Raw genomic sequence first — 9,657 nt, 5'->3', positions numbered from 1 at the left:
CTCATCAAGATTGATTTCATCCGAACAGAGGAACAACTTGGAGACATTTTCACCAAGTCCTTGGCGCGGGTGAAATTTGAAGAACTACGCTCAAAGATCGGAATTCAAATAATAAGGTACAGCTTTTAGGAGGAGATTGTTAAATAAAAGCCATGCCTTATTTAGTTAGGTTTTCTAAAAACATATGAATTCACGCGGAAAAGCGTAATTCTAGGTGCCAATTTGGGCGAAGTCTTCGTCCAATTTCCTATTTCTGTATAATTGGTTTTTCTAGTTTTGTAATTAGATTTGTTATTTAAACCGTTCAACTAAATGAAAATAAGATATTGAGTCTTCAGCACTCTCAGCGAATCTCTCACTCTCTCTCCTTTTACTTCCGCTAATTTTTCCTTCGAAGAAACCTTTGACCAATTTTTCGTCGACACTGTCTTCCGAATTGCCAGAGTCAACAGGATCTGGGCCGTTACAAATGATATCAGAGCCAGACACCGGACGATGTGCCAGCCTTCTCGTTGTTCCCCGAAGGGCGGTAGACACGAGGCGGGGTGCCAATAAGGACGCTGGGCCCCGAAGGAGGGTGGATTTGGGGGCGGTCCCACATCGATTGGAGGAAGGAAAGAGTGTCCCCGAAGGGGATGGATTGTGATGTCCCACATTGGTCGGGGAGGAGAACAAACCACCATTTATAAGGGTGTGATTATCAAGGATATTTAGACTGAGGCAAATGCGCACATGGACTATTAACTACAGAGAATCATGTCATATTCGAGTCTATATTTTATTTCATACCTGTCTTTTAATTTATGTATTTCATATATTTTAAATATTCTATAATATTGTATTTTGGTGGTCTCTATTTATCTTTTATAAATAATTTTTTTTATTACTATTTTAATTAAATTTTAAATATACACAGTACATGCTTAAATGTTTTAAATTTTATACATTTCTACTTATTTTCATGTCAGCGAGTAATGGTATGTAGTTCGAGTTCCTTGAAAAGCAAGTTGCTATATGTATACGAGCTCGTGCAAGGACATGTGGGTTCGTGTGAATCGTACAAGAGCAGATCTAGAATGGATTAATTACAACTAACTTTTCTCTCGAAAACACAGTTATGGTCTTACGTGTTTAAATACAAAATACTGAAATTTAGAGAAAAAATAAAAACAAATACTGATTACGAATTTAAATATGAGTCTATCCATGCACGTGTCACAGTCTCTGCTCGCGATGTCACTGCCCTCCATATAAGTGCGTCTTACTTTTACCTGAAAATGACGTGGCACATGGACCGAGTACTATTATATATATATATATATATATAAATTAATTACAAGATTATTAATTTTTCAAAAAAAAAAAAAAAAAAAAAAAAAAAANTTTTTTTTTTTTTTTTTTTTTTCCCAAAAGAAAGGAAAAATAAAGCGTCGTTTTGTAAACTGACATTCACCAATGCCCTTCGTCGGTTTCATTTCGTCTCTCTTGCGCGCGCGGTGATTATCACTGTTCTTCTCTTTCGGCTCTCTCTCACACACCAATCTCACTTGCATGCCCATTCCCCCAGATCGCTATTCCTCGCTTCATTTTCATCTCTCTCGAACTTTCAAACTCTCGCCTCTTGAAGAAACTACGATTCTGTTGAGAGATGATTGGACATAGGTTCTCCGGTTTCAGCTTTGATCTGTATTTAGTTCTCATGTAATATGGATTTCAGATTAAACTTGGAGGTGTTTCTGCTGAGGAATTGTTCTTCTTGGAGATTAAGTCAGTTTGACGGTACTTGAATATTAAATTCGTCTTCGGAGGTGTATACGGTTTATAAGGTCTGGAAGAAAACATGTTCTGGAAGGACCGTGATTGGGAGCACAAAGAACTGAATGGCAGTCCTCTCTGTGGGCAGGTGCGAGTGTTTGTGGTTGGCGACTCAGGTGATATATATGTTTTTTTTTTTTTCTTTTTTAATCATTCTAGTTTCTTTTCTTCTTCGTTTTGTGATTGAATGCTTCTTACTTTTCTACTCGGTTTTTTGTTTCTGGTAGCACCACTGAAATGTTATGTTAACTGGGAGTATCCTCTGTTTTTGTTTGACATATTCTCTGTCTAGCTATCTAGGTGGGCAGGGAGTTATTTCCATAGCGGAGTTCAGAGTTTAATGTGCGTAATGGTGGAGGTTGTGATTTTGATCCTCTTCATAGAGTTACTTGGATGGTTAATTGGGCTTCTTTGGAGTTGTCCATATTTAAATGGTAACTTGACTGATAGCATGCTCAATCATCTCCTCAAGTCATGATCTTAAAAGATTTACAATAAGTTACAAAGAAAAGAACACGACACTTAACATTCTTGGAAATTTTATTGACAAATAAGGAATTATAGGCTAATTTCGGAACATGAAGAACATATTGTAAATAAATTTTGTTAGTCAATCGAATACTTCCTTTTCCTACAATAGAAGTGAAACTGCCATTGGCAATCCAAATTTTTGTCAGTGCAATGCAAAGGAGAATATGAATCAAAGAGGCGAGAGGAATTGGTCATATGGTCTGTAGCTCTAGAGTCTATAATCTAGGGGGATGAATTAATGCAAGAGAAGGCTGGAGGATAATTACTTGTTTGTTTCAAGGAAGCGCTAGGATTACTAGATATAGAAGTGGCTTTTAGTATGAGTCAATTTGTAGAAGTTTTGTTTGACTAAGTATTTGTAGAAGCCTTATTTGCAGTAGCCTCAGCTACCTAAGCAGACATCTCAACTGAACGTATGGTTTTCTTATCGTGTGTAACATTACACAAGGACTCTCTTTTCTGCGAACCTTAGAAAAACTTACATAAATAAATGGAAGAGGATTTTAAACGATGATTCTACGTCTAACCTCATTGAACTCAACATTGAGGCTGACAAGGAACTTGTAACTACGACCATCCTCCACAACTTTCTGGTAGTGAGTTTTATCCGTAGTTGACTCTCATTCATAAGTATCAAATAAATCTAGATCTTGCCAAATATTTTTCAAAAAGTAAAAGTATTATGCAACTGTATCTCTTCCTTGTTGAATGTCATCCAATTTGAGATTCAACTCAAAAATCTATGATTGATTTCTCAAGTTGGAACACGTTCGGGTAACACTATCCCATAGTTCCTTTGCAGTGAAATAACATATCTAGTTACAACTTCTCTCCTCAACCATAGAGTTCACCAACTAAGTCAACCATTGAGTTTTTCAGCATCCCAACTAGCAAACAAAGGATCATCCTTGTTAGGTGCCTTATTGTCTCTAGTGAGATAGCTAATCTTCCCTTAGTATCATTCGTATCGTTCGTCGAAGCATTAGATTGGCTATGTGACAAGTCCATTGTCTGATCTCTATTCCTCAGACGGACTAGCAATCTCAAGACAGATGATATTAGGGAGTGGAGAAGTTTCTAAAATATTATCTTCTAAGTTGGAGATCTCTCCCTGGAGAGAATTTGAGCTGAATAAGGGATGCTTTTTCTAAAAACAGAACTTCTGGACTTTCAGACTATTTTTTTGGGTGAGGGGATCAAAACACCTACTACTCCTTTTTGGTGGAGGCAAACCCTAGAGAAACACATTTAACTGCTCGCAGTTGAGTTTAGACTAAGAAAGACTAGGAAAATAACATAAGTAGTGCACCCAAAAACTTTTATCGGCAAATCAAAATACAAGCGGGCTGCGGGGAAGAAATTTTTAAAGAGGAGTTTTGAAATCCAAAATCCTACCTGACATTCGATTTATGAGATAATCTGCTGAGAGGAAGGTGTTTCCCCACAAATAGGTAGGAATATGCATAGAAAACATAATAGCACGAGCAACACATTTAGTAAATGTCTTTCTTTTGTTCAACAATGTCGTTTGTTGGGGAGCATTCTGACTAGTAGATTGATGAAATACCTTCATCTTTCTTGGAAATACTATAATTTGATAGATGATAATTGGTGCTTGGATTAGGGCTTCTCTGAACTAAAGGGTCAACATGACTGGCTGTGCTTGTAACTTGGATACCATAAATACTAATTTATGTATGCCTGTATTTTTAAAAAAGTTTGTTGCCCGTAATTGGTTGATGACTTTAAAAAGATAGATAAAGTTGGATTTCATTATTGGGGCTTAGATTGGGGCTTCTCTGAAAACAGTCCATTACTTGTACTTTATTTATGTTTCTTATTAAAAAAAAAAAAAAAAAAAATCTATTACTCGTAATTGATTTATGTTTCTCTTTAAAAATAATGATAATAATAATAATAAAATAATATAAATTTTGTAAAGTATTTTTCTCAGTTAGTTCAGTGCACACCTAAAGTTCCAGCCATATTTGTCTGCATAAATTAAATTTCAATATTTTTCTAGGTGTGGGGAAAACTTCTCTTGTTCATCTAATTGTAAATGGTTCTTCGATTTCTTGTCCTTCTCAAACGATTGGCTGTGCAGTTGGAGTTAAGGTAAGACTCACCTTCTGTCTCTAGTGACACCAGTTCTTCTTGGAAGTTCACTACTTATCAAGTGTACTATTTATTATTTTGATAGCATATCACTTATGGAAATGCTGGTAGCTCTTCAAGTAGCATAAATGGTGATTCCGAGAGAGATTTCTTTGTTGAACTTTGGGATGTGTCAGGGCATGAGCGCTACAAAGACTGTCGCTCTCTTTTCTATTCTCAGATTAATGGTAAGACCTCGTACTTGTCAGTTTTTCATATTTTCGTAATAATGTTAGTTAAAGAAATTTTAACTTGTATGAATGTGACTTATTCTTCAGCATGTTGCCTAAATTTCATATAAACACTAACCATTGACAATGTACCGGTACTATTGGGAGGTTTATCCTCGTGTCTGTGGCATATTTCTGAAGGTTCTTAACTTTCTAAGGTTTTAGTTAGGCCATATCAAATACCCAATATTTTGTGAGGCACAATAAATAGAGAATTTTTTTTTTTTTTTAAATAAATATGCAGATGTATACATAATAATAATAAACATCCATGGAAAGAAATGGTTTTTAACGAAGGAAAGGATGTAGCATATAAAACTTAGAAGATAAACAAGGTACTAACTTTCTCTACATGATATAAGGTTTGGAGGAGAAGAAGAATCATGGAGAAATGGTAGAGAAATAGCAGACTTGTGGTAATGTAACGTGTTGTTGTGCTGGGAATATGAAAAGAAAAACCCTAAGTGCAAGGGTTTTTGCATTTAGGATTAGGAAACTTTTTGTGCGTTTTAATTAAACCACCTTATGGCTTCACTGGAAGGCATGGGTGCTAGAGTTGTGCCTAGTGCCTAGGCCTAGGCCTTAGGGTCTCTTTTATCACTAACTCAATTTGGGTAGCAAGTACTGAAGTATCTGAAGAAGGTGATTCTTGTTGAACACGCCCATTAAAGTGTTAGCACTCCTGACCTTATTCAAAGGGGCCTTTCTTTTAGCTTTATCTCCCCGTATAATGCTCTCCATGTAACATGGATTCGGATTCCAAGGATAAATTTTTAAAACTTTCTGCTTTCCTGGAAAATTTTGGAACTTCTTTCTTCACTTGCCTTTGTCAGCAGGTGGCTCTAATCTTCAATTTTTGGCGGCCACCCTTTTAAAAGAGAGGAACGTCTTGTTCAATTTTTGAGAGCTTTCTTTTAGAATTTATGGCTTGAGATAAACATTTGAGTCTTCAACAAATTTAAAGGAAAGGTCAAAAAAAAAAAAAAAAAAAAAAATCTATTACTCGTAATTGATTTATGTTTCTCTTTAAAAATAATGATAATAATAATAATAAAATAATATAAATTTTGTAAAGTATTTTTCTCAGTTAGTTCAGTGCACACCTAAAGTTCCAGCCATATTTGTCTGCATAAATTAAATTTCAATATTTTTCTAGGTGTGGGGAAAACTTCTCTTGTTCATCTAATTGTAAATGGTTCTTCGATTTCTTGTCCTTCTCAAACGATTGGCTGTGCAGTTGGAGTTAAGGTAAGACTCACCTTCTGTCTCTAGTGACACCAGTTCTTCTTGGAAGTTCACTACTTATCAAGTGTACTATTTATTATTTTGATAGCATATCACTTATGGAAATGCTGGTAGCTCTTCAAGTAGCATAAATGGTGATTCCGAGAGAGATTTCTTTGTTGAACTTTGGGATGTGTCAGGGCATGAGCGCTACAAAGACTGTCGCTCTCTTTTCTATTCTCAGATTAATGGTAAGACCTCGTACTTGTCAGTTTTTCATATTTTCGTAATAATGTTAGTTAAAGAAATTTTAACTTGTATGAATGTGACTTATTCTTCAGCATGTTGCCTAAATTTCATATAAACACTAACCATTGACAATGTACCGGTACTATTGGGAGGTTTATCCTCGTGTCTGTGGCATATTTCTGAAGGTTCTTAACTTTCTAAGGTTTTAGTTAGGCCATATCAAATACCCAATATTTTGTGAGGCACAATAAATAGAGAATTTTTTTTTTTTTTTAAATAAATATGCAGATGTATACATAATAATAATAAACATCCATGGAAAGAAATGGTTTTTAACGAAGGAAAGGATGTAGCATATAAAACTTAGAAGATAAACAAGGTACTAACTTTCTCTACATGATATAAGGTTTGGAGGAGAAGAAGAATCATGGAGAAATGGTAGAGAAATAGCAGACTTGTGGTAATGTAACGTGTTGTTGTGCTGGGAATATGAAAAGAAAAACCCTAAGTGCAAGGGTTTTTGCATTTAGGATTAGGAAACTTTTTGTGCGTTTTAATTAAACCACCTTATGGCTTCACTGGAAGGCATGGGTGCTAGAGTTGTGCCTAGTGCCTAGGCCTAGGCCTTAGGGTCTCTTTTATCACTAACTCAATTTGGGTAGCAAGTACTGAAGTATCTGAAGAAGGTGATTCTTGTTGAACACGCCCATTAAAGTGTTAGCACTCCTGACCTTATTCAAAGGGGCCTTTCTTTTAGCTTTATCTCCCCGTATAATGCTCTCCATGTAACATGGATTCGGATTCCAAGGATAAATTTTTAAAACTTTCTGCTTTCCTGGAAAATTTTGGAACTTCTTTCTTCACTTGCCTTTGTCAGCAGGTGGCTCTAATCTTCAATTTTTGGCGGCCACCCTTTTAAAAGAGAGGAACGTCTTGTTCAATTTTTGAGAGCTTTCTTTTAGAATTTATGGCTTGAGATAAACATTTGAGTCTTCAACAAATTTAAAGGAAAGGTCATTTGGGTATTTTTATCACTTCGTACCTCGTTCATGGTGAAAATTTGATGTCCCTTCTTATACATCCATTTAAGTTCTCTTGATGCCATTTGCAAAATGTTTGGGGCTTGGCTTTTCTCCCTTTGTTTTTTCTTGGTAATTTCACATTGTCTATTTAGACATTTTCCCTTAAATTTCTTATTTTTCCGAAGTTTAATATGTATTTTATTTCAGTTCATGCTTAAATTGTGTATACAGGCGTTATTTTTGTTCATGATCTTTCCCAGAAAAGAACAAAATCAAGCCTACAGAAGTGGGCAGTAGAGATTGCAACCGTTGGGACATTTTCAGCTCCCTTAGTATCTGGAGGCCCTGGTGGCCTTCCCGTACCATATATTGTTATTGGTAACAAAGCAGATATTGCTTCTAAAGAGGGTACAGGAGAAAGCAGTGGTAATCTAGTTGATGCTGCTCGCCAGTGGGTTGAGAAGCAGGGTCTGCTTTCCTTTAGTGAGGAAATTCCATTAACTGAAAGTTTCCCTGGTGGTGGAGGACTTCTTGCTGTAAGAACTGTAGTTTATCCATCACATTTCTCAACATCGTATCTAAATCGATCAATAATATTTTATTTAGCTTGTCGATTGTTAGTAATAGCTTTGAATTCTTTTATACTTCCCTATTTCACCCAACTTTTTGGAGCAAACCAGTACTTTGTGCTGTTGAAAAGTGTGGGATTATTTGAGAGAAGAAATCGTCTGGTATAACAACATAAATTAGCTAATCTAACTTCCGTGAGATTAGATAATGAATGCCCTTGTAGAAAATAGCACCCAATTCCTTTTGATTGTATTGAAAAATACGACATCTAAAGCTGTGAATGTTACTCTACCATTTCAATTTTCGTTACTCTTATGGGGATATTCTGTACATAGGCTGCCAAAAAGGCGAGATACGACAAGGAAGCTGTGACCAAATTTTTTCGCACGGTCAGTTTTTCTATTCCTATGATCTCGTGTGCTGCTCTTCTTTTACCTGTAAATGACAGCCCCTTTCTCTCCCCATACTATCCAATGTGTTGATTCTCTTTTTCCAGCTCATCAGGAGAAGATATTTCCCAGATAGTTTGCCTGCAACAAACACTTGGTCCATTTCTCCAGTTCCAAAATCTGTACAACGCCTAGATGACACTACCCGTGACGAGGATCAGTCCTACAGTCGTGCAAGGTACTTTCTGAAGAAAAATGCTTCTGTTCTTCCCCCTTTGGCTAAAAATTGCAACTGTTTTTTCCTCTTTTAAATGTTAGGCTTTCATGTTAATGACAGGACGTTTATCTAATATCAAGATAGTTCCTACACTGTTTGTTAGTAAGGTTCTTGTCTGGTTTATCAAATTATCTTTTATCTCTGTACGCATTACAATAAATTTGCTATGTCGACACCATAATGATTACATCTGATTGATTAGATGTACATTAGTTTATTTTTCTGCTTATATCTTGACTACGACATATAGTTCCGAAGTAGACTTTAGACGTATATGCAAATTCATATGTGATTCCATAAGATCTCTTCTTCCTTCACTTATATTACATTAGCTTATTGTACTGGTCTGAACTAATTGCAGTGTAAGCAGCGAAACATACAAGTACAACACGCGTCCTCCGCTCCCGGCACAACGCAATCTTACTCCACCTCCGACGCTTTATCCCCAGCAGCCATTTTCAGCCTCTGAGAACTACAGCCTTCCAAAATTTGCTCATTCAGCCTCCCAGGAGATCAACAATTCCACCAGATCAAAGCGCTCGGACATTAACGTATGATCAACCGATCAGTAACGAGCTTGGGCGATAGCAATGTCCATGATATACTATCGGTATGAGTTGTGTGCAGTTTGGTTGATATAAAATCAGTTCATTAATTCTTTCATGTCTCAAGGAATCCGTCTCTGTAATTGGTGCTTGATTCCTAGCATGTTTAATGATATGCTATTAAACAACTACAGCCCATTCTTTTCATGAGAAAATTGCATTTATTATCTGCACATAGAATATTAGAATAAGATCTGCTTTTATTATGTGACGTTAAGATTTCTTTCCTTGCTTACAAATTGGGTTCCAACTCTAGATCCTACATGTTCTAATTCTTCCAGAGTATGCCCCCATACCCTAACCCTTACACTGTCAGGTTGAATTTAATTGCAGGGGTATAAACGGGTAAATACTCAATACTTACTCAATACTTGACCATTTCGACCAAGGGTATTAACAGATAAATACTCAATACTAAACCATTTCGACCAAGGGTATAAACAGATAAATACTCAATACTCGACCATTTAGACCAAGGGTATAAACTGGTAAATACTCAATACTCGACCATTTAGATCAAGGGTATAAATAGGTAAGTACTCACTACTCGACCATTTAGACCAAGTGTATAAACTGGAAAATACTCAATGC

At 36.1% G+C, this 9,657-nt stretch overlaps 1 protein-coding gene across 1 annotated transcript; it reads left to right on the top strand.

The window, feature by feature from the left end:
• The first annotated feature begins 1,470 nt into the window (after window positions 1-1,470).
• Window positions 1,471-9,213, top strand: LOC111776716 (small GTPase LIP1-like). The gene is made up of 7 exons (XM_023656039.1): window positions 1,471-1,931; window positions 4,370-4,461; window positions 4,547-4,688; window positions 7,457-7,761; window positions 8,131-8,184; window positions 8,292-8,422; window positions 8,823-9,213. Exons 1-7 carry the CDS (start codon window positions 1,841-1,843, stop codon window positions 9,016-9,018), a joined length of 1,011 nt encoding a protein of 336 aa, XP_023511807.1. The 5' UTR covers window positions 1,471-1,840; the 3' UTR covers window positions 9,019-9,213.
• Window positions 9,214-9,657: the final 444 nt, after the last annotated feature.

Source organism: Cucurbita pepo, chromosome LG16, assembly GCF_002806865.2.
Source record: "Cucurbita pepo subsp. pepo cultivar mu-cu-16 chromosome LG16, ASM280686v2, whole genome shotgun sequence".
Lineage (NCBI taxonomy): Eukaryota > Viridiplantae > Streptophyta > Magnoliopsida > Cucurbitales > Cucurbitaceae > Cucurbita > Cucurbita pepo.
The sequence above is the reverse complement of the archived record's forward strand: the minus strand, read 5'-3'. Positions and strand labels throughout refer to the sequence as shown.

Excerpts from the sequence above, each read along its gene's own strand:
- LOC111776716 (XM_023656039.1), top strand. The coding sequence starts at position 1,841 with ATGTTCTGGAAGGACCGTGATTGGGAGCACAAAGAACTGAATGGCAGT. Across the intron at positions 4,462-4,546 it reads GCTGTGCAGTTGGAGTTAAG|CATATCACTTATGGAAATGC; the intron begins GTAAGACTCACC and ends TTATTTTGATAG. Across the intron at positions 8,423-8,822 it reads CAGTCCTACAGTCGTGCAAG|TGTAAGCAGCGAAACATACA; the intron begins GTACTTTCTGAA and ends AACTAATTGCAG.